Source organism: Psammomys obesus, unplaced genomic scaffold (assembly GCF_907164565.1).
Source record: "Psammomys obesus unplaced genomic scaffold, mPsaObe1.curated_primary_1811, whole genome shotgun sequence".
Classification (NCBI taxonomy): Eukaryota; Metazoa; Chordata; class Mammalia; order Rodentia; family Muridae; genus Psammomys; species Psammomys obesus.
Genome location: NW_026592510.1, coordinates 15732185 through 15756982, shown reverse-complemented (window position 1 = coordinate 15756982; position 24798 = coordinate 15732185). Strand labels below are relative to the sequence as shown.

The 24798-nt window shown below is 40.9% G+C and overlaps 1 protein-coding gene across 1 annotated transcript; it reads left to right on the top strand.

Annotated features, from left to right (window-relative positions):
* The first annotated feature begins 6949 nt into the window (after positions 1-6949).
* Positions 6950-15997, top strand: Zfand5 (zinc finger AN1-type containing 5). Its single transcript, XM_055613903.1, has 6 exons — positions 6950-7019; positions 10753-10912; positions 11294-11405; positions 11822-11925; positions 13714-13839; positions 14385-15997. The coding sequence occupies exons 2-6, from the start codon at positions 10762-10764 to the stop codon at positions 14531-14533; spliced, it is 642 nt and encodes a 213-aa protein (XP_055469878.1). The 5' UTR covers positions 6950-7019; positions 10753-10761; the 3' UTR covers positions 14534-15997.
* Positions 15998-24798: the final 8801 nt, after the last annotated feature.

Genomic DNA, 24798 nt, shown 5'->3' with positions numbered 1-24798 from the left:
AGTCTTTAATTCAGATCTTGAGGTGGAAAGACACACCTTTAATCTGGGCTGCACCTCCTGCTGGAAGCCTGTATGAGGACGTGGAGGAAGGAATTTTTTGCTCTTTGCCTGCTTGCTCTTGCCTTGCTGGCAAGTCCATTCCTTCACTGGCATTAAAACTACTTCTTGGGAATTCCAGCATCTACTGAAAACCAGCTGAGACATCCAGCCTTGTGGAATTTTGGACTTTCCATTCATTACCCTCTATTGTTGGATTAATACATATACATATATATGTGTTTTTTATTTTTATCTAATTTTAATTTTATTCTCTGTGCACTGCTATGAAGGTGTCATAATCCCTGGAAATGGAGTTAGAGATAGTTGTCAGCTGTCAGCCACATGGGTGCTGGGAATTGAACGTGGGTCCTTTGGAAGAGCAGACAGTGCTTTTAACCACTGAGCCATCTCTCCAGCCCCTACATTTCTACTTTCTAAGAAAATTAGATTTGCTTTTCTATGATGCTGACTCTCTTTTCTGGCCCATTCTCCAACTTACAACTTAAGACATGTGAATCTAAAATTACTTTACTAGCTTATTCTTTTTGTTTGTTTGGTTTGGTTTTGGTTTTTCAAGACAGGGTGTCTCTGTGTAGCCTTGGCTGTCCTGGACTCACTTTGTAAATCAGGCTATCCTCAGATTCACAGCAAACTGTCTTCCTCTGCCTTCCAAGTGCTGGGATTACAGATGTGGGCCACTGTGCTCAGCCACTAGCTTATTCAAACAGTGGCAAGGAGATGATCCAGGCTCCCTGTCATTTTTAGCTCCATACAGTTAGCGTATGTATCCATAGCATATGCTACTTTTCTTTCAAAATATTTCCCAATTTATAGTTAAACATTTATGTAGTATTATCTTTTTTGCCTGCATAAGGTTGAGATCCATGGAGACAGGGTAACACGTTTTCTCCACCAACGTATATTTCAACACCTGTTTCAGCTGGTGCCTATCAGCATTCTGGGGACACAGGCAGGAGGAACAGCTTGCTCACTGTCACACTCAGCAGCCACGGGGAGATTTCTTAGACTTTCAAAGACCTTGACTGGAGCCAAACTGTGGGTTTAGACGCAGAAAAGAATTTTAAGGATAGCCAGTTTATGAAGCAGAGTTGGGGATAAGAAAAATATTTTAATATAGGCTTACGCATGACAGTTAACAGAAAGAAAGAGGTGAAGAGAGACTCTAAGAAAACAAGAAACATCTGAGAGTATGGACATGGGTGTTCTAATGAATAGTGGCCTGTCCAAGGGAGAGTCTCAGGTCTACCTGCTTGGCAATAGTCATGCATAGGATTTTGGTAGGATTTGGAGTTACTATCATTAAAGGGTGGCTAAGAAACCTGAATGACATCACTGGGTGATCATCTTTGCTGTAAACAAAGTTCAGAGTCCTGTGATCTCAGATGTCTAGGAAAGTAATGAGGCCCTACACCGGTCATAAACACTCAGTCCTTAAGCCTGGTTCAGGTTTTTGTTTTGTTTTTTCTGAGACTGGGTTTCTCTTGTGTAGCCTTGTCTGTCCTGGACTAGGTTTGTTGACCAGGCTGGCCTCAAACTTACAGAGATCTGCCTGTCTCTGCCTGGATCACAGGAGGGCACCACCACACCCAGTTTCACAGTTACTTTTACATAAAATATTTATGTACAGAAGGAATGTGACCTTGGTGTCCACAGCCTTTGCAGGAAACGTTAGTTGTGCTGGGGTTGCTGTTTCTTGGTTGGCAGAGGCTGCAGTCTGACTCTGGGATTAGGCAATCCTTTCCTCCCCATTTGCCTAGAATTCCTGTCTTTCTGTCTTCTCTTTTCCAAGACAGGGCCTCTCTATGTATCCCTGGATGTCCTGGAACTCACTCTGTAGACCAGTCTGGCCTCCAATTCAGAGATCCGCCTGCCTCTGCTTCCCCAGTGCTGGGACTAAAGGTGTGTATCATCAAGTCTGGCTAATTCCTTCTTTCTATCCTGCTTCAACTTCCCCTTCTTTGACTTTAGTCCCTTAGTCTGAAGAGGGCTGAAAATATATCCCAAGATTAGCACCCAAAAACTGTAATGGTAGTAAGTTATTAAAACTTATGGCAGGGGCTGGTGAGGTTGCTGAGCAAGTAAAGGTGCTTGCCTGCCGACCGTGCAAGCTGGGCAACATAAGTTCCATCTCCAGAACCCACATAAACATGGAAGAAGAAAACTGATTCCACTAATGGTGCTCAGACCATCACACAGAATAGTTAAGAGCCATCAGGTCTTATAATACAGCTGTTTTATAATAACTTTTGAGTATAGGAATGAGATCCTACAGAGTGTAAATGAACATACTGATGATTACATAGTAATATTATGTAAAATATAAACGAATTTGAAGTGGATTAAACTTAAGAAAACTAGTATGAAATTATAATCACTGAGCATATTGTATATTAACTATTCCTAAAAGGAAAACAGTAAAACAAACCAAAGGATAATAGAAATGGAATTTACTTTTGTATTATAGCTGGAGTGGGTGTGTCAATAGTTCATACTAAAGAGTTTTATATGGAGGCCTGCAAGGCCTGAGTTATTGTATTTCTAATCTCCTCAATGCCCCCTCCACCCAACCACACCTTTTTTTGTTTTGTTTTGTTTTACATTTTAAATTTAGAATGCGCTGGGGGGGTATATGTCAAAGTTCACATATAGAGCTCAAATAACGTTTATGAATTGGTTCTCTCCTTCTGCCATGTTGGTCCCTGGGATTGAACTTAGATCACCTGGGTTGGCAGCAAGCACCTTTCTCTCCTGTGCCATCTTGCTAGCCCTGTATGCTGCTGTTTAAAATCTAATCTAGCTTTTATTTCATTTTATATTATTACCAATTATGTGTAAGAACATAGGTAGTCAAAAAACTTAATTTTTGGTTGTGAAGGTTGTTTTAAATATGAATCTTTTCAGTTTTGATAGAGTCTGATGAAAAAAAAAAGTCCTTTACTAACAATAGTTATCCAATGGGATAAACAGCAAAACAAAGTCCTTTTCTACACTTTCAGAGAGGAGGGGAACTCTGATTAGAGATCAGACCTTGCTCTAACTAGAACATATACTGGGGCTGCTGCATGCTGGGAGTTTAGGGAAGGTACTAGATAGTATGAAAAGGTCAGGAATCAGTCACCTGGGGTCTGAGTGATAGCATTCTATTGCTTCATCCTCCCTAAGGGCATCTGGGATTTCAGAGCTTGTCTTCTGGGCTGGGGATGCAAGGGAGGCTGCAGAGGAGCATGCTGACCCCCTCCACAGCAGCAGCATCTGCGATCTGACAAAGGTCAGTGCAGCTTCTGAGAGGCAATTCTTAGGGAATTAGGAGCGCTTTGGCTCCTGCAGTTTTCCTTTCAGTAGAGCCATCTGTTGGGGTGGGCCAAGGTCCTGCTGACCCTATGACTTCCTTGGAAGAGCTGAGGCCATTCTCTTTTGTGTTGACCCTCCTCTTTGTGGAATGTACACTGGAGTTCAACCTGGGGTCTACATGGCCTCTTTGGTGGAAACAGATGTGACCCACTAGAACTATTTCCATTCAGAGGTGTCCCACAATCCCTTGGGACCTAGCTGACCTGAAGGTAAGGACCAGACTGTTGGCTCTCCTTTTAGCTCCTATAATCCTTATTGGCTTGGAACTCTAAGTCCAGTTATTGAACACTCTGAAGGCCAGTTACACCAGTACTGAAGGCCAAACAGTGGCTTAAAATTTTATTGTATGACACTTAAGGCTTAGTGGCTGTTAAGATTTTTTGTTGTTATTAGAACAACAAAGCCTGATACACAAGAGAAACTATGAGTATCTTGACAAACTCTTAAATCTTGACAAATTTTTAATTATCCCTTTAGAACTTCATTTATGTATATGGTATTTTGAACCTATCTACCCCACTTATTCCCTCCAACTCTAACCCCCCCCCCCCCACATATTCCCTTCCAGTTCTGTGGCGAAGGAACTACATTTCTTCTTTTTTCATTTTTGTTATTGTTTTTGATTTTTTGAGACAGGGTTTCTCTGTGTAGACTTAGCTGTCCTGGACTGGCTCTGCAGACCAGGCTGGCCTGGAACTCAGGCGATCTGCCTGCCTCTCACTCCTGAGCGCTGGGATTACAGGCCTGTGCCGCTGTGCCAGGCGGAACTACATTTTTTAAGAATCCTTTATCTATTTGAATAATAGAGACTTCAGGCCATCCTATAGACACAAGACTGAGAAAACGATTAAGGAAACCACATCTAGAAGAGGGCTACCTAATTATTCTTATGTCTTTCTTTTCCTTTTTTTCTTTTGAGACAGGGTTTCTGTGCAGCTCTGGCTTTCCTGAAATTTGGTTTGTAGACAAGGCTGGCCTTAAACTCGGAAATCCACTTTGCTATGCCTTAGTACTGGAATCAGAGGTGTGCACCACCAAGGGACGTAGAGCTCATCTTTCTGTTTTGCTTTTCTCCAAAGACTGACTTGATGTTACTGGACCTATTTATTTCCCCAACAAGGCCGGACCTATTCAGTCTCTCAGTCTCTTTCTCAATCTGTGCGTGTGATGCTCAATTTCTCGACATGCTCTGGTGGTGCCTGCTTTTGTGCCCAAACTAAGCAGAGGCAGGCAGAGCTCTGTGAGTTCAAGGCCAGCCTGGTCTACAGAGCAAGTTCCAGGCTAGTGGAGCCACACAGTGATACTGTGTCTCAAACCACCAAAACCAAACTCTAACTGGCATATCCGAGAAGGTAGGTGGCGGAGCTTCTAGTAGAGACTGCTAAAGCTGAGGCATTTTTTTTCTTTATTTCTTAAAACTCTAGTTACACTGCAAGCAGTTTTATCTGCTGTTCACTTATGCATCAGTGTCACCATGTGAGCACCATAAAAGCTTAAGTACGTGCAGACAACATACCGATTTTAAATTACCAGGTTTTTGTTACCTGTCAGTTTTAAGTTGCAATATTGATCAGTTTTGGTTTTTAAAGCATTAAGCAACCCTTAATCCAAAATGACTCAGTGTAAATGACTCTTGATTTTGAAGGCGTAAAGTCTAACCCAATTACGGATTAGGCTTTCAGCAGATGTGTATGGAGGCATCAACAGCTCGATTTTTAAAATGAATTTTTTTGTTGTTGTTTAAATTGGACAGGATAATAACCTTGTAAAACTCGTTTTTGAAATCGAAGAGCAAAAGGGAGAAAGACATAATTTATGCTCTTTTTTTAAATAAAAAAAATTCTCTAAAGTTATTTTTATCCCCGGTAAGTATGGTTTCCATTAGCCTTTCCACCCGCTAGCGTTCCAGGAAAGTATCCTTTATCATGACTACTACTTAACCCCAACAAATACAGAGGACAACATTCTTCTCAATAAATTACTGTGATAAGACCCTAAATGAAAAATATAGGTGGTAAATGAAAACGGCTGGTAAAGGGTAGCCTCGTTTTATTGTTTACTAGTTTACAGAAATAAATCGCAAAGATCCTAGGATCAGTGAGTGACCCAGACTAAATCTCCAATACATTACTTCATCATAGCAGTGACCCCGAAATAGGTTTCTTAAGCACATTATGCACCAGGCACTCCACTTGCTTGTGCAGAGCACCAGGGCAGCAACCCTCCCCCACACCAACCCCACAACATCGCAAACACGAGATCACCCCAAGTATGACCTAGAAATAAGGTTCCTGTGTTCCAGCCAAGGCCAACCCTAATGGTACCTAAGAAAAAGGCCTAGGGTTCTTAAAATGCCCGAGTGAAATGCCCTAACTGCACAGTTGCCCCTAAGGTCCGGCAGGTCTGGTGTAGTCTTAGAACCGGTGGGGAGCAGTACATTTGTGCCCAGGACCCGCGGAGGGGCCAGCAGCAGTGCGTCTTCTGTTCGCGCTCTGGGCAAGTCCACAGCACCTTGCCCGGGGTCCGGCTCGTTTGTCCCCTCGCTCCATCTCTTCAGTCCTGTCCCGGTTCTCCGTCGCTTCACTGGAATAGTACATTTCCAGGGGTTTCCACAAGCTGGTCTAACAGTTCAGAACGGCGGCGCGGGGCTGGGGCTGGCGGGCGGTCCCAGCTCAGAGCCAGCAGCGCACCGCGACCTAGGGCGGCGGCGGCGGCGGGCGGAGCTGCGGCGACACCCGGAACCCTGCCAGCCTCCTCCCGGCCTCGCCCTCCCGTCCCGCGGGGAGGGGAGCCGCGGCGGAGCCGGGGGACGAAGCGTGAGAACCGGGCTGGCGAGGGAGGCTGAGGGCGGACAATAGTGTTAAAAATAGACGCGCTGCCTCCACGGATCCGGCGAAGCAGCTCCACCCAGGGCGCCCCGCGGCCGGAGAGTGACTAGGCCACGGTGACCGCAGCCTCCTCGCCGCCCTCCCCCGGCCCCGCCCCGCCCCGGCCCGCCCCGCCCCCAGCTGGTAACTGCAAGCCTTCAGGGGTGGGGCCTCGGCCCGCGACGTCACCGCGCTGCCGGCGTGCCGACCGGGTTTTCGCTGACGCATAGGCCCCGCCCCCGCCGCCTTTCCCCTCAGATCCCGAGCGCCGGTCAGACCCAGAGCGTCAGTCGGCCGGACCGCGGAGCCGTGTGCACCGAGGCAGGCGTCCGCTCGCTGCCCGGGAGTCGCGCAGCTTCCCAGGCGGAGGCGGAAGCCCGAGGAGCGCCGCCCGTGGGCCCCGTCGCCGCCCAGGCCTACTCCGCGCGCCTCCTCGCCCGCCCGGGACGCCGCTGTTGGAGGCGTGAGGCGCCGGCGGCCGAGCGCCTGGAGCGGCCGTAGCCCCGCGGCCTTGCGGCCCCTCTCCTCCCTCGCCGCCCTCCCACCCGAGCTGCGGCGGGGCTCGGCCGCCCCGGCGCTCCTGCACGAACAAAGGAGGCCCCCGGCGGCGCCGCAGCAGCCCCGCCGGCGCTCCGGCCCGCTCCGGCCCGCGGCGGCCGCTAGCCCCTTCCCCGGAGGCCTCGGCCCGGCCCACCGCCCGGCGTCGCGCGCCACCCCGCCAGTGCATCCGGGCCCCGCAGGGTAAGTGGCGCGAGCCGGGACGGCGCGGGGGCGGGAGCACGCCCGATCGGCGAGCACAAAGACGGGCCCGGCCGGCCGGGACAATGCCCGGCGCGCCGCGGCGCCCCGCTCGGCCGAGCCGCCCAGACAAAGGCTGGGGCTGCTGCCGCGCCCGGCGCCCCGCACGGCCGAGCCGTTCCGGCGAGGGGCCCGCCGAGTGCATGACTCAGTGGTTTTCTTGGAGCAGGCCCTGCCGGGCTTCCCGGAGCGCGGCCTGCGCTGCGAAGGGGGGATGGGGGCCGCCGGGCCCCGAACTCGGTCGAAATCGCTGGAACCCGGCCCCACGGCTCTCCCCCCGCCCCCGCCCCCGGAGGGTTTTTTAAGTTTTCCCAGCGTGGTTAGGCTGCTCCCTCCAGATCCCTTTCGTGGAGGCAAGTCGAGCGCCTCTCCCTTTGTTTCCTAAGGGAACGTTTTGTGAACTTGACATTTTTCTCGCCTTCCGTGCACTCCGTGTAACTGTATTTTGAGGACGGTGTTAGAAGTTATCTGTCGGTTGGAACTGCCTAAGACTATTATCTGGGCTAATTAGAAAACAATATATGGGTCAGAACCTGTCTTCTTCAATTTGTTATTTAGTAACCAAGGGAATAGGAAGGTAAAAATGAATTTTTTCTTGTCATTTTTAAGGATTTTTTTTTAAGTGAGATTTCATTTTCTCAATTTCTGAAAATATTTCGCTTTTACTTTTCAGCTTTGTTTTTTTTTTTTAAAGTGTCCCGCCTCTATTTGTTTTAGTTCTTTTTTTGTGTGCCTAGGACCGGTATTAAGTCCGGAAAGGAGGTTTAAAAAAACTATTTGGCAGAGGTGACTGAGACTGGAGACTAAGGACTTGCCCAAGGTCAGGCTTAGTGGCACCTTAGAGTTTAGAATTCAGGTCTGACCTCGAGGTCAGTGAGTGGTCTTGCCATTTTTAACCATCATGTGCACTTGAAACAGGTATCCCATAGTTTAAAAGAAAAAATTCATTCATTTCACATTTTGAGTTCGAAAATGGTTTCCTTAGTCAAGTGAGGTTTCTTTAAGCTACGAGCTAAGCCGTGAATTTTACTTTAAAAACAAAACAAGCATTCCAGTTATGCCCGGTAGGGCTTATGGATGAATACTACGTTTCTAACGACTTGGTCTTTTTTTTTTTTTTCCTAGAATATAAGGAAAATACAGTGTATCTGACCTAACATACCCTATAGTTGTTATTAAATGTAAGGAGTATTTATGCTTCAGTGCTTTCGAAATACATGTGCCTGTTTACCTCTTTTCTAATAACCAATTTTTACTTTGTGATTAATTGTGCTTGGGTATTGTGGATTGAAGGTGAGATTGTTCTCTGTGCCTACATTAGAAAAACCTGGAGGCCTTAATTGCATTTTGTTTGTTATGTGAGATATATGAATACTGCATCGTTAGTTCTTGGGGTTGTGTAGGAGTTGGCAGGCTCTGAGATATAAATAGAAGCTGATTTCAGAGGCCCCTGTTGACTAGGCTTTATGTGAGAGCCTCCATCCAGCTCAGCTTGTCACATTGCAGCCTTGTGACAGGCTGGAGCGCCCTCCCATGTGATCTGAGCTTCGGAGAAATATTAAAGCAAGCTGTGCACATGTGATGGCATTTAAAATGTGCCTTACTAGGAGAGGGGGAAAGCCTTATAGAAAGCCAATGTCTTGATTCTTGGTCTTTCTGTGTGTTTCAGTTTAAGATTTGAGTTTTCTTGAAGGTGGAATCCTAGTCTGGGTGGGGAAGACATTAGGTGGTAATCTTCCTCATTAACCTAAGAAAAGTGAGTGCTTTCTTACTAACTTAATCAGTTGGTTTTAGAAATTCCATGTCCATATACTTTTAAAAAATGCCAAGTGTCACTGAAGTTAGTGTAGTAAATGAGACTAACAGTTCTTAAGTGGGCTGAAAAAAGCCTGACTTATTGCATAGGGTAAACGGCAGTACACTGCTTGGTGAAAGTGAAGATGCCATAATTTAGTACTTGAATAATAGTGTTTGAATCATCTTTCTGTGCTCTTCTTATACTCAGTATTTAAAGACTGCAGCTAAAAGTGTTTATTAAACTGCTTAAGTGATCTTGAAATATTTACACTGCCCTGCTCTGAAATGAGTCAGCTAAATTCCACTCACTGCTTAAAGAGACAGTATCAACAGAATTACGACTATTGTTCTAAACTGGCTTTTAATCACTATATACAAGCTCGACTTGGCTCAAGATAAGGTGTTCTTGTGCTGCTAACAAAAGAAAAAAGATTGCTGTCATTTAACTGTTCAAGACCTGCTACTCTTTGTCAGGATTCTGTCCTGGTCAGATTGGTTATTCCCCTTCATTTTATGATTTTTGGTAAAGAGTTAATAGGGTGTGACTTACTGTATAAAAAATAGTTGAAAAAACTGAGTGGCCACAATTTCCTTTTGACCAAATGCTGTTAAATAATGCAGTTTACATAATTTTTTCAAAATAGTTTTTTTTTTCTATTTAATTTTTATACAGTAGAAAACAGTAAATTTAGCTCATTTTATGCTCATGTAAACAACTTTAAGAAAAGTCAAGGTATGCTTGCTATATAAAGTTTTCTTTTTTCCTGGTAGCCTAATATTAATTTGTTTTTAATTTTATGTGCATTTGTGTGACAGTGCCAGATCCCTTGGAACTGGAGGTACAGACAATGAGCAATGTGGGTGTTGGGAATTGAATCTGGGTCCTCTGAAAGAGCAGTTCGTGCTCTTAACCACTGAGCCATCTCTCCAGCCAGTAATAGTAAATATTAACCATGACCAAAGATATTTTTTTTTTTTATTGCTATACTACATCGATGAAGTTTAGGCTTAGAAAGTTTTTGGGTTTTAAGAGGAAAAAAAGAAATACTTGTTAAAATTAATAGAGACCGAAAAATTTAAGGCTGACAATTTCTGCTTTGCAGGTTTCTAGGCACTGAGGCTACAGGTTCCTGTCTCAGTAGAAGTACTACTGATGGGGCCCAAGTATGTCTTTAAGACAGCTTCAGGGTATGGCTTTAAGAAAGTCTAGATGGGCCATAGAGATGGCTTAGCTGTTCAGAGAGAGTGCTTGATCTTTTAAGAGGACCTGGGTTTACAAAGCTGTCTGTTCCCTCTAGTTGCAAGGAGTTTAATGAATAGGCACCAGGGATATATGTGTACAGACAGACATACACTTACACACATGCAAATAACCTTTATTTAAAAGCTATAGGGCTAAGTCCAGGATTCAGCCAACTTGAACTAAATGTCAAGAAGTGATAGCTGGATTATTGTGGGGGTTATTTCCTCCCTATTTTATGTGATTTAGTCCATTGAAGTAACCATCATTTGAATGGTTGGCCTGAGCATAAAGTACAGATGGCAGTGTTCAAAATTGATTCAGACAAGCCTGGTAACTGGCAAGCTGATATTTTCAGAAACTGATTAAATAGTGACAGGTATACACTTTAGTATTTAGTAGTGGGTTTGTTTTTGTGGGGTTTTTTTTGTTTGTTTGTTTGTTTGTTTAAGTCCTGAAACAAGTCTTTAAAACTCACTGTTTTAGTAAAAAAGATACTCATTTCTGTTTAATTAACACAGGTTTGCTTTCTGTTATTAACAGATTTGGTGTTTAGGAATAGCAAAAGGTGTAGTGATTTTATTGTATTCAATTTGGTTTTGTGACATGCTAATTTCTAAAATTGTGTTTTGTTTATAGCAGAAAAATATGGCTCAGGAGACTAACCAGACTCCAGGGCCCATGCTGTGTAGTACAGGATGTGGCTTTTATGGGAATCCTAGGACAAATGGAATGTGTTCTGTTTGCTACAAAGAACATCTTCAGAGACAACAGAATAGTGGCAGAATGAGCCCAATGGGTAAGTTGCTTCCAAGGAAAAAAACACTTGAACTGGAGGAGAGAGCCTAGGAATCACGAGAATGCCTGACAAGAACTTACCATTAAGACAGCAGCCCAAGTGCTTGGCGTGACTACCTCAGCAACAAATGACTATTGTGCAGACAATCTTGTAACATTTTTAGTTTTCCTTTTTGAAGTTTTGTTTCATAAGTATGTCTTGTGGGATATGACTTTTATTTATTTATTTTTTTTGTCTGAATGTCAAGTGTAGGATTGAAGTGCAGTGAAGGTGCTTAGATCACTAAACTAAATGCAAGTATTGATGCTTACTAAGACTTTATTTACTAAGTGGGTTTTTGTAGTGCTAATTTGTTTCTTACAGATCCCTTTTTTTAAATAGGGACAGCTAGTGGTTCCAACAGCCCTACCTCAGATTCTGCATCTGTACAGAGAGCAGATGCTAGTTTAAACAACTGTGAAGGTGCTGCTGGCAGCACATCTGAAAAAACAAGGTAAGAGTATACATTTCAGAGTCTCTCTAATAGAAAAATCAAGATATCTTTGCTATACATATAATAGTGTGGTTGTATCAGAGTAAGAATGTGAAACCGTGCCTTACAAGGTATGTTCCAACACAGCCGTTCCTGTTGTCCTTAAATTATAGGCACAGTTAAAACACTTTGTAGGTCTACAATGTGATACTATCCAAATGTGCAGCCATGAGTTGATGAGCCATTTATCAAATTACTTTATTCTTACTCATTTATGTTGAGCATCCAATATCTTTTCCAAATTTTTAAGTTAATCTGGTGCCGTATGATCGTGTTGGAAGTAACACAATTTAAAGTTGAATTGACAACTTATCTCAAAAAAAAAAAAAAGTACCCTTAACATCTTTAAAAATAATTGTTTGCTTGAACTCAAATAGAAATGTGCCTGTGGCTGCCTTGCCTGTAACTCAACAAATGACAGAAATGAGCATTTCAAGAGAGGACAAAATAACTACCCCGAAAACAGAGGTGTCAGAGCCAGGTATGCTTTTTAAGTTTAATACTAGTTCAGTTCTGAATTTTGCAGTGTGAGAAAGAATTGAGTTGGTGATGGGATTCTCTTCTTTCCATTGAAGAACCAAACCATGGGATAGCTATAAAATACAGGCCCAGCAAATAAGTAGTATTAAAAATATAAATTACTATTTTTACCCTCTTCTGCTCATCCCCTCCTTATCCTCACTTTTTATTAAAAACAATAGACTAGTCTGGAAACTATATGATAACTTAATGATATTAAATGTCAAGGCCATAGGGAGTTTTATGGCAACTAATCAGTCTCAGCCCTGTCAGTGTTCTGCTAAACAGTAAAGTGAATGCTGGGAGCTGTCAGTATTGGGTCCCTATTATATGTGTTACAATACTGTATGGAAGTGCTTTTTTGTGTTAAGTGGTTAGTTGCTTTGGAGAAATTGTTACAACACAACCAGAAGTTCTCTAAAAGTTACAAGAAGCTTGACTTCTGTTAGCATTAACTGTGTGCATGATTTACTCAAATCAGTTTGGTTTTGGTAGAGAGTAGGCAAATGAAGTGTAAAATGATTGTGGGGAAAAAGGATATCGGGATTTTGTCTGTCTTGAAGACTTGCTGATGTGCCAGCTTTTGTTTTTCTATATCTCAAAATTATTTGGTCATGAAGTGGCAGGTGAATTTGTATTTTAAATGAGTCCTACTTTGAAAAAAAAAAAAAGGCCCAGTGTGTTTATGGTTGTTGTTGGTGTTTTGTTTTGTTTTTAAATCCATCTCCCCTTCCCTTGTATGTCTGAGGAGCTTATGTGTTAACATTTTAGGTGTGGGCAAAGAAATGGCTAACACTTTCCAACTAGTTACTCTAATAGCATTAGGAAAAGTTACATTGAAGTTGTCATAGTAGCTTTTAAAAAGTAGGTGGAATAATTTTTATTCGTTTGTTACTAGGCTGTTGATTCCACTGTGTATATTGCTAATGTGCATTGAGGAGATGAGCATAATGAGCAATATGCTTGACCTAGAAACTTGACCATACTAAGAGTATTGGAATTGGAATATTGTGTAGGCAGTGGTTTAGCATTGTATGTGCCTAAATTTTCTATTCTTCGTGCTTGGATTATTTCTAAGGGTTTATGGTTGAATATAAGTATAAGCAATTTTTTTTTTTTTTAGTCTCTTATTTTGAAGAACTAGTAAGGATGGGTCTTTAATACAACAGTCTCCAATTTTTCATTCATGTGACAAATCCTATTGATAGAAATAAACAAATTTAAAAGGTTGGGAGGGCATTTTATGTCTCTTGGTTAGTCAGGTAACAGTGAAATAAGACCTGTGTCTTTAAAAACAAATCCTGGTCTGAAGCCTAGTTTGGGGTTACCTGTAACCTAGCACCCATCAGGATTAGGCAGAATGGTGGCCTCAAGTTCAAGGACAGCCTTGGCTACAGGATAAGAAGACCATTGTCAAAACAACAAAACAAATTCTGTCTGCCTGAAGGGTCTGTTAATTCAAAAATTAATACTTCCACAAACATATCCAGTGTATTTGATAAACTTTGTTTAAATTTTTAGAAAGCAGCTGGCTGCTTGTTTTATTTGAATGGATTTCTTAACTGGTTGTTTACTGGTTGTTTAGTATGTACTAGCATAGTAATTGCAGGAAATGCTCAAATATAAAAGGGCCTGCTTAAACAAATACATTTTGAATCTTATTTGTTTCTCTTAAATATTCTTTTAAACTTAAATAATTGTCAGCTGGTGATTTCCCTACAAGCTTCTAATTTATAACCTTGTCTTTCAGTTGTCACTCAGCCCAGTCCATCAGTTTCTCAGCCCAGTACTTCTCAAAGTGAAGAAAAAGCTCCTGAGTTGCCCAAACCAAAGAAGAACAGATGTTTTATGTGTAGAAAGAAAGTTGGCCTTACAGGTATTAACACATAAAATAATTCGTGTCTCTAAAGAGTCTAGAAGAGACTGTTTGGTTTTATACATTAAAAGCAAGTAAATAAATAAAATATCCTAAGATTTCCAGGAAGAGTGGGCTAGTGGGTTAAGGAGTGGGATTTAATTTCCAACCACTTTAAATGTTGGCCTAGTCATGTAATTAACCTCAGGCCTTCCAAATTATTTTTAATCTGGACTGTTGATACTTAGAAAGTAGCTGAACAAACAGCAGTGAACACCTACTTAGAGCCAGGCATGAAATGGTCTGGCTATTTACAACAGAATTTTGTAGTAGGTCGTGTATAGTTTTCAACTGAGATTCACTCCTGTGTGGTGTATCGTAAGGCTGTATTTTGAATTCAAGCCATCCTAATTCTAGAACCTGCATGAATTCTATCTTGTTGTCAGGAGCTGACAGTCTTTCATAATCAAAGCAGTGAAAAACACTTTTCTACAGTGACTAGAGTGCTTTTTTTTTCCTCGCCCTAATTGCTATAAGTTGCCAAGTGATTCCTCTTGTTTGTGCAGGATTTGACTGCCGATGTGGAAATTTGTTTTGTGGACTTCACCGTTACTCTGACAAGCACAACTGTCCATATGATTACAAAGCAGAAGCTGCAGCAAAAATCAGAAAAGAGAATCCAGTTGTTGTGGCTGAAAAAATCCAGAGAATATAAAAAAAAGTACTACATGTGAAGAGACTGAAACTTTGTTTTTATTTTAATATATCGTAGGAAAACATTAAAGAGCAGATGCATGGCCATTTTCCTTTGATGTTCTCCAGAGTTTTGCTTTATACTTGTCTGTCTTATAATTGATATTTTAGGATGTTTGGGTGTTTGTTACAGGCAGAATTGGATAGATACAGCCCTACAAATGTATATGCCCTCCCCTCAGTAAAATTGGACAAAAATCTGCACAGCAAATTGAAATACACAGATAATAGGAACAAAATTTAGTTCCACGTGCCAAACTAAATGAATGAAATCTCTGCATGTTTGCAGCATATCTGCCTTTTGGGAATGTAATCAAGGTATAATCTTTGGCTAGTGTTATGTGCCTGTACTTTAAAAAAAAAAAAATGGTACACCAGAAAAGGACTGGCAGTCTACTACCATAGTTAAACTTCACATTAATTTCAACATGACTTTTGAAAGCAGGAAGAAAGCTACAAAACCAGTATTTGGTGCCATGTGTAAGCCTGATTAAATTGGCCTTCTAAAAGCTGTCAATTAGGACATTCTGCGAAAGGTAACATCACAACTGGTTCTTAAGTAAAACCATCAAGTCAACAACAGGGTGCCTGAGATAATCTTTGAAGCTATTGTACTGGCCTGCACCAGAAGAGATCTGCATTCTCATTACTAAAATTGTAGCACAGAACTGCACTAGGATTTGTTTACAAGAAGAAATTAAACTCTACGTTTGGTTTTCACATACAGCAGCTCTGTTAAATAACATGCATCTGAGTTTTAAGTTGCAAAGGTATCTGAACAGTTAATTTTTCATGTGCATCTTTTGTTGAATGTTTTGGTTCAAGAAAGAATGTTTAAAGCTTTTTAAAGACTTCAGTTCTTAATGTAACTGTACCCTTCTGCATGGAAAATCATAACCAACATGGCTGCAGTAGACTTCTTTAGTGGTATCCAGCACCACTTGCAGAGGGCTGCTTTATCATATTGTATTTGGGTGTAGGACTCTAGTGTTCTTGGGTGTATTGCATGGGCTGCATTATCTACAGCATTGTACAATAACAACTAGAAAAGGCAGTATACTTCACTGATGCTTGTCTGGTAATATCACTTCTGTGTTATAATGGAAGGTTTTTTGTGATGTATGAACTTGTGTTTTTTTTTATATATAAATGAGTATAGTTAGATTAGTGTTGTGGTAATGCCTGTTTTCATCTGTAAATAGTTAAGTATGTACACAAGGCACTACTTCTGATTTATTGCAGTGTTCAGTCCTAGTTTTTCTTTATTAAAACATTCAGTTTCGCTTCAATTTTATGTACCTTAGTTCTGAGTTAGATTTGCAGATGTGTACAGATAGTTCATATTTATGTATTGCACATAATCATGCTATTCAGCATTGATGCTATATTGTATTATGTAAATAATAAAAGCAGTGTACAGAGGGAATCTTCTTGTTTATTGGGTTTTTAAGCCTTAGGCCCCTAAACAGGGAAAATAGGAAAGTTTGCATATTCAGCTTTATAGTTGATTTCATATAGCTCTGTACTGTAGATTTATTTTCCATGATTCTTGAATTCAGTCATATGAATACCATGATAAGCAAAATGTGAAGATCTCAGTAGATAACATTAATATGAAATAATCCTGAAATTTGAGAGAGGAATGGAATTTAAGTAATTGCCTATATCCTTTTTCTGTGCTGTGTTCCCCACCCACCCACCACCCAGTGCAGTGACACAATCCTGAATGAGAAAGTAGGTATGACTTTTTTTTCCAACAGAAAACAATTTATTTCTGTATGGGTTTGGTTGTAATGTAAAGAGGAAAAAACTTAAGTTTGTGCAGGTGTTATGCTTAGATAATAAGGAATAAAAGTAAATGCTCCAGGCCAACTGAAGTCAAGAATAGAACCATTGCTTTTTAGGGATAACTTTAGAGCGGAAATAGTATGATTCATAACCACCCATTCTTGAGGAATCCTACTGGTTGAATTAAGTGGAAATGTATAGAGGTCTGTGCATTGAACAGTAGTATCTCCCTCAGTCTATAGGGTATTGAATCAGTTGTTGGAAATACGGAATTTTAAAGGAGAAACTTGTACATTTAAAATGACTACCTCCTCACGGGTGTCAGCAAAAACCTGATGCTTTACAATTTTTATTCTGGGGACTGAACCAAAGGCCTAATGGATGTGAAAGGAAGTGCTCGTGTTAGTGCTAATGTGAGAGCTAAACCTTGGATGGTCTTATGGTAGACCCTTGCTGTCAGTGTGTAGCAAGGCATTACAATGATCAGTGGTTTCATAGTGATATTTTGGGGCAGGGAGGGATGTTTGGGTCTCAATCCTAGCTCTGGTCTGGAACTCACAGTGCAGTCCAGGTTAACCTGTTAACTTGTAATCCTGCCTTGGCCTCGGGTGTGGGAATATAGAAATAAGCTGTTGGCTACATCTAAGGGCACATGTACAGTAACCCTAAGATTTGGATTTAAATAATTTGTAAAGAACATCTGGGAAGAATAATTCAGTGTGTGAGGCACTTAGGAAGATTTGAGTTCTTACTAGACTCTTGGACTCAAAGTATGTCCTTCATTCCAGGCTGATTTAACTGCTATCCACATTGAAATTAAGTACTATGTTAATCATAAAAATAGGCAAATCTTTCAGTGAAATCTAGTGTACCTCATCTGTAAAGCTAGGGCTTTTAACCCAGTGTGTTTACAAAGGGAAAATAGGCTAGTTTTGTTTTTTGTAGTGCTAAGGAATTAGTATTGGGCTATCATAATTGGTGGGCCAAGTTACTTTAAGGCCATACTGCCCTGTTTGTTTCATTTATTAGGACGATAATACCTAATTCAAGAATATCAAGAAAGCACCTAAAATATTTCCTGTCACTGTATTGATTTGCTATCGAACTTGGCGGAGAAAAGAGTGGTTGCATAAAGCTACCTAAGAGGCTAAGAATAGCTTTACTTATTTATTTTGAACAATCTTCTTTTGTATTCCAGGCTGGCCTTGAACTGGGTGCTCTTGGGACTGACTACAAGGATGTGTCACTGCCTGGCTGGTTGGTTGGTTTTGGTTGAGACATTGCCAACTCTAAATCACCTTTTAGCCAGGCTGATCTCAAACAATTATAAATGTGAGCTATCATGCCTAACTTGAGATCTCTAACTTAAACAGTTTAAAGTGATTGGAGCCATTCTTCTCTCAGGTTTTCTTGGACGATATCTACATTAAAGCTCCTAACTAGTAACCCCAAAAAGGTAAATGTCTAAGACAGTAGCAAAATGCTAAACATACATCTGGCTTTCTATATATATAAAGCCTTAGCTTGTCCCATATATCTGGGCATTTTGGTTCTTTAATTACCTGCTTAGGTACAAATTCATGTGATGTTTATTTTTACTTTGAAACAATTCTTAAAAGTGGGTGTTGTCCATAGTACTAGATACTAACTTTGGGGAGTGTGTAGTATCGATAACATTGTATACCTGAGGGCTGGAGAGAGAACTCAGCAACTAAGAGTGCTTGGTGTTCTTCCCTAGGACCCCAGTGCAGTTTCCAGCACCTACATACCGCTTGTAACTCAAAGCTTCAGGGACCATTCTAGCTGTCACAAGGCAACATACATGCTGCCACCAAGCCTAACAACGTGTGTTTGATACCCAGGAGCCAGAGATACACCTGTCCTTTAACCTGCTTGCAAGCCCCCCACCCACACACAAATAATGTAGAAACTTAAAATTGCAGAGTCCTGTTTTATACTGTCTCAGAGTACATTGCTGTCCAAGTAAAAATGAGCTTTGTAGCATAAATGTAAATTTTGCTCAGAACAAGCTAAGTGTTTCCTTTTGGTAGGGATACATTCTTGACATGAGAAGGTTTTTTTTTCTCTGTTATTGAGGCAGGGTCCAAATATAGCCATTACTTTCATAACTTGCCATGTAAATCAGTTGTGAGTGCTGGGATTAAAGGTGTGGACCACCTTGACCGTGTAAGATAATTCTAATTCGTTAATAGCAAGATGAAGTTAATTACAGGTTACTTTTAAGTAAATGGACACTCTTGAATATTTTTCCTGATTTGTTTGCAACTGTCACCACAGGACTTTTAGATTGTAGCTAGGCATGTAGGGTTTTGTGCTTCTAATCCCCCAGCGCTCCAGAGGCTGAGACTAGAGGATTGCAGCAAATTTTAGGCCAATGGACTGTGAGACACTTTAGGATTTGGTCTTTATGTGAAATGTACAAAAAGCTGTTCAGGAGTTAATTTGCTGATTTAATAGAAAAGTAATAGAAAATCTAGTACATTATCAAAGTCAAGTCAAAGGCAGTAACTGTTCACAAAAGAACAGCAATGTTAAGGCTGAGGTTGGTAGACAGTTTGAAGCCAGCCTGAGCTACATGTTAAGACCATGTTTTTAGAGTGGGGTGGAATAAGGGTGATGAAGAGATAGCTGAGTAGTTTAGAACACTCTCTGTCTGCCTCTCTCCTCCCACTTTCTGTGCTCGGTGTCTGTTTTTGTCTGGACTAGCTCGAACACTTCTGTCTAAATTTCTCAGGCAGCCTGTATGTTTAACCCATGGCAAGCCTTCATTCCATGCTTGTTGTCTCTCCCCATCACTAAGGATTTATTAAAGTGTGGAGCTTCCTATTGTACCACATCTTTTTACTCTTACAAAGGCCCTAGGTGTTTTTTGTTGGTGTTTGTTTTGTTTTGCTTTGTGATTCTATGTCCACACCTATGAAAAAGTACTTAACTGGGGTGGTATTTCCCAAGGAACCCCTCCTTTGGACTTACGGTATATAGCTAATAAACCTATAGAGCATACTAAATGGCTTCTAACATTAAGCTTCAAGGTTATGGTTACTGTAAAGTCATTCTGCAGTAAAAAAAATCTTGTTAAAAATGGTGCTCTACCAGCTCATCAGTCTTTAGCCATTTTTGTTTTACATTATACAGAGATAAGCTAAAATTACATATATTTTTTAAAGTGCCATTTTTAGTTACTCAGTTGGCATAAAAATTAGATTGTGTTGATTATCTGAGGGTCACATAACAGTTTTAACATTTAACACTTCCTAGATTATATAAGATGAGAAAAAATGATGTCGGATGATACTAGTGTGAAGCAAATTCAATCTACACATTGTGTCATTGGCACAGCTTTTAAGCATTGGGATGAAATGTTTGAGTCTTTAAAAGAAAGTAAGGCATTTGTGGTGAATTAAAGAGTAGCTTGTCGCTTGTTACTTGATAAGTTGAGATCTATAACTAGTAGGTAGCACATACTATGAAACAGGGCTATGTCATTTAATGCTAAGAGGATTAAACTGCTAAGAAATACTAGATGAAAAACTTACAAGAAGAGGGTTATACCATTACATTCCTGGAATGCTAGAGCCAGGGTATGAAATAGAAATATCAACAGGTTACCTTTATTTAATCCCTTCATTGAGCTCTGTCTTGCCCTCACATTTTATTGAAAGTTTTCTTTAAAAAGGTTTTTGTTTTGTGGTTTTAACAAGGGTAGTAGGAATCTTAAATTTTTCCATTTTAAGGCCATGGTTGCTTTCATATATGGTTCTTCAACAAAGTTTACTGAATTTCATTTAATTTCTACCAAGTCTGGTTTAGGCTTACCACAAATACAATGTGTTTAGGCAAAAGCTAGAAATGGTGTGAATTTGCTTCCTCTAGGAAACAGGTCACAATCAGACTAGAGCACCCAGCGCTGTCAGTTGAAGTTATGCTTTTAAAGACCTTACCTTCTTAGAAGGGATGGGAATACACAGCCATTCCTGTTTGGCCTGGAGATAAAATAGCCGTGACCTACAGAGCATGAGGAAAACATGAGCAGGATGATTAGGCAGAATTCCCAGGATCCAACAGGAAACAAGCGCACTGATATCTAAGTGCTGAGGTAGCCTCAACTACGTTCTGGCCAAACTGAAGGGTTTTTTGTTGTTCTGTTTTGGTTTTGGGTTTTTTTTTTTTTTTGTTTTGTTTTGTTTTCTTTTCTTTTCTTTTTCTTTTTTTTTTTGCCATATTCTAGATTAGGGAGGCTATTTTTAAAAAGATCTCTATTAAAGTTTACTAGAAGGGATATTCTATAGGACTGATAACCAAGAAAAGAACATTAAAGTTAACTTACACAAAATACTGTTGAGAGGGATTGTACAGTGGTTTAAATTCCTTATAGAGGTGCTACAGTATAAATTTAATGTAAGTATATATGTAATTTTATATTTCCTGACAAAGCACATCTTAAGAAAATAAAGGGTAAAGTTATTTTTTGAGTGTATTTAACTTAACCTAGTATAGCCAAAGTAGAATCAGGATCCTAGCACTTGGGAGACAACAGCAGGTAGAGCTCTTAGTTTGAAGCCATCTTGGTCTACATCAGGCCAGGCAGGGCCACACAGTGTGATTCTGCCTAAAAATAAAATCTGTGACTCTGGAAAAGTTACTTCTTTTGCAGCTTAGTGCCTTTATCTCTTATCAACTAGATGATGTGTCTAGTTAAGTCCAGTAGCATTAAACACACTATTGTAGTTAAAATTCTACCTTCTCTTTTTTTTATTAATTTTTTTAAAATTTTATTAATTACACTTTATTCACTTTGTATCCCCCCATAAACCCCTCCCTCCTCCCCTCCCGGTCCCACCCTCTCTCATTCAAGTACTAGGCATGGAGATAACCTAGAACCCTTGCACAGATGTAGCCCATGGCAGTTCAGTGTCCAAGTGGGTTACATAGTAATGGGAAGAGGGACTGCCTCTGACATGAACTGATTGGCCTGCTCTTTGATCACCTCCCCCTAAGGGGGCAGCAGCCTTACCAGGCCACAGAAGATGACAATGCAGCCACTCCTGATGTGATCTGATAGACTACCTTCTCTTTTTAAGATTTATTTTTATCTGTATGTGTTTGTGTGAGTATATGTCATGTGGTATGTTCAAATGCCCTCCCGAAGAGGGTGTTGGGTCTCATGAGCCAGAGTTACAGTTCTTGTGAGCAATTTCATGTGGGAACTGGGAGCCAAACTTGGGTTCTCTGAAAGAAAGTGTTCTTAACACTGAGCCATCTCTTCACCACCCTCCTTACATCACCCAACTCTAAAAACAGGATCTTACTGTGTAGCCCAGGCTGGCTTCAAACTCAGTGTTCACCAGCTTCATTCAGCCTTTACAGTGCTGGTATTACAGACATGTATCTCCATACATGGCTTTTTCACCTTACCACAGCTAAGAACCTCTCCAAAAGGCCTATTCACGGGGTCTAGGAGGCATGATTCCGATAGGTGGGATATAACAATCAGTCTTTTTATAGTGAGCTAAAAATAATGTGGTAAAATGAAAGTGGAACCCACCACTAGGCTTTCTGCAGTGTTTGCTTTTCTTAAGCTGGAGTCATTAAGTCACTGAAATTCTGTTCTATATTTAGTATCTTTCTTGTCACTGAAATTGCATTCTGTATTTGTTTGGCTTTTTTTTTTTTCTTGGTCAAAAGAGATCCATGTCTCAAGATTATGGATCTAAATGGCCTTTGGGGGAATGAAACTTGTGTACTTTAAGAGGAAATTAGTGTCACAGAATACCTTTACCTCCTTTTCAGAGACATAAGAACAGTATTACCTTTTCTCTTTGTGTCAGAGGTACCAAGGATGGTTGTAGATTGAAGGAGAACATTCATTGATGACCCACAAAAGTGGCACTCTAGTTGGCCAGGCCTGGTGGCACACACCTTTCATCCTCACACTCTTATCAGGAGCTAGAAACAAAGGGGTCTCTATGAGTTTGAGGCCAGCCTGGTCTACATAGTGTGTTCCAGGCCAGTCAAAGACTATAAAATCAGACCCTGACTCAGAAATAAAACAAAACAAAAAGTCATCATCTTTCTGTTATTGTGAGATTTTTCCTCTGACCATAACAGGATGCTATTCTTGGACTATGTCCTGGAGCCAAGGCAACTAGAGCAGAACACCACAGTAACAGCAAGATTTGTGGTAATGGGTCCGAAGACGCTCCCCTGAATTCAAGTTATTACTCCTCCCCAGTTTGCAAGTGATCTTGGGGAGATGTTAGACTACATATAGAAATAAAGGATTGAAAACAGTGCTCCGTGAGTTTGCCGTCCATGCTGAAGTGGGGCTTTGTGGTGCTGCATCTATTTGTAGGAACACGCACACATGCACACATGCACACACGCACACACACACACTTCTAATCCCTCACCTGTGCACTGTAAGAAAGAACAATAAACTTACTGTTCTTACCAAGTTGAACTACGGCAAAGTTACATTTCAGTTTATTGGTGATGCTCATCATGGTGGTTAGACTTTCATTTGTGTCTCTCCAGGAAAAGGTAACAACACTTGCCTAGTTTGACATAATGGCTGTGGCGGTTTGAATGAGAATGGACCCCACAGGCTCACATGTTTCAATATTTGGTCCCCAGTTAGGGGGAATGTTTGGAAAGGATTAAGAAATGCCACCTTGTTAGAGGGGATGTGACTCTAGATGTCAGCTGTAGTTATCAAGCCCAGACCAGGGTGCAGATAATATGTAGGAGCTCAGCTACTGTTACAGGACCATGCCTGCATGCCTGCCCCCATGCTCCCCATTCTGATGGTCATGTATTAATCTTTTGTAACTGGAGGCTGTAAGCAAGCCCCCAGGTAAATGCTTTTCTTTATAAGTTTCTTTGATCTTTTCTTCACAGCAGTAGAACAGTAATTAAGACCATGGCACATGCCTGAAATCCAGCACTCAAGAGGTAGAGACAGGAGGATTGCCACAAGTTTGAAACCTTCATGGTCTGGATAGCAAGTTCCAAGCCAACCAAGGCTACATAGTGAGATCCTGACTCAAAGCAGCAACTCTTCCACCTCTTCCTCATCATCGTTTTGCCTTGCCATTTTTCTAATGTTCTTCTATTACTCCTCTCAAGCACGGACCACTGTCTTTCTTTGCCTGGTAAGTAATTCCAAGACAAGAATGTTAGTTTCAGATGTTACCTTACACATTTGTCTTAACCTTTTAAGTCAAATGTTTTATTGCATTCCTAGCTGAATCATAAGAAGGGTAAAACTTATTCACTCTACAGTGCTATTTCCATGGCTGAAATAGATTTAGTCTCAGTCTAATTGGGACAGCACTACATTATTATTGTCAGCCCTCTCTTGATGTATAATTTCTGCTTGAACTTACATCCTAAACTACTATTGCAAGAGAGATATCTTAGAATCAATCTTTGAAGCTCTTCTAATCCTTCTAATTCTTTCTAAGCCTTTGATCCAGAGTTAAACTTGATGAGGTTTTTGTTTAAGTCATGTTGAAGAATGGAAAGGTAACTTAAATATTTTAATTAAGTCATTCTCAAACCTTGGGTCACTGAAACCAACTGGAGAGTAAAAAATGCCACATATGCATGTATGAATACTTTTGGTCTTAATTCACTCGCAGTGTATCAGAAAAAATAGAATCTTTTTGGTTTTTGGTTTTGGTTTTTGTTTTTTTACTGTTCTATCTTACATGATTTTGCCAAGCAGCCACAGGAAACACTGTTTTGAAATATGTTTATTGTCTTTGATAAATTAGACTTATACAATAAAAAGAGAGGTGAACTTGGACAGTCCAGAGGTTCACTTACTTGGTTGTGGGCCTCAGCGGTAACAGTGTTAAGAAATGGGGAGCCGGGAGATGATTGGATTCATGAGGATTCCAACATCATCGAGAATTAATGAACTGATACATTACAGCTGGAGAGATTTGAAGGTGGTAGAAATTATAGAATAAGCTCTGGTTAAAGGAAGTAGGACTAGGGTGCCATCAAAGACACAACTTTTCTCTGGTCCCTTGATTTTTCTCTGTCTTTATCTCCGGGCAACCACGAGGTCAGAAGCTTTGCTATCTCATGAAATCTCCACCGTGCTACCCTATCTCACCACAACCCAGGAACGATGTTGCCAAGTGACCTAAAACTGTCACCCCAAATGAATCTTTCCTCCTTTAAACTTTTTTTGGGGGGAAGGGCTGCGTTTTTTCAGCATCATTTAGCAGTGGGTATACATCATCTCATGTAGACACAAAAACAGTAAGGGACTTTACAAAATGTTGACATGGAACCGAACCCATTTTGATCTAAACTTAAATGTTTCTCAATATGTAGCTCAGATTTTGGTCTAGTACCTACTTGTTTATCTGTTTGTACCCTGTTATTTACCATCGTTGAAGGAAAGCT

Excerpts from the sequence above, each read along its gene's own strand:
- Zfand5 (XM_055613903.1), top strand. The coding sequence starts at position 10,762 with ATGGCTCAGGAGACTAACCAGACTCCAGGGCCCATGCTGTGTAGTACA. Across the intron at positions 11,406-11,821 it reads AGCACATCTGAAAAAACAAG|AAATGTGCCTGTGGCTGCCT; the intron begins GTAAGAGTATAC and ends GAACTCAAATAG. Across the intron at positions 13,840-14,384 it reads AAAGAAAGTTGGCCTTACAG|GATTTGACTGCCGATGTGGA; the intron begins GTATTAACACAT and ends TTGTTTGTGCAG.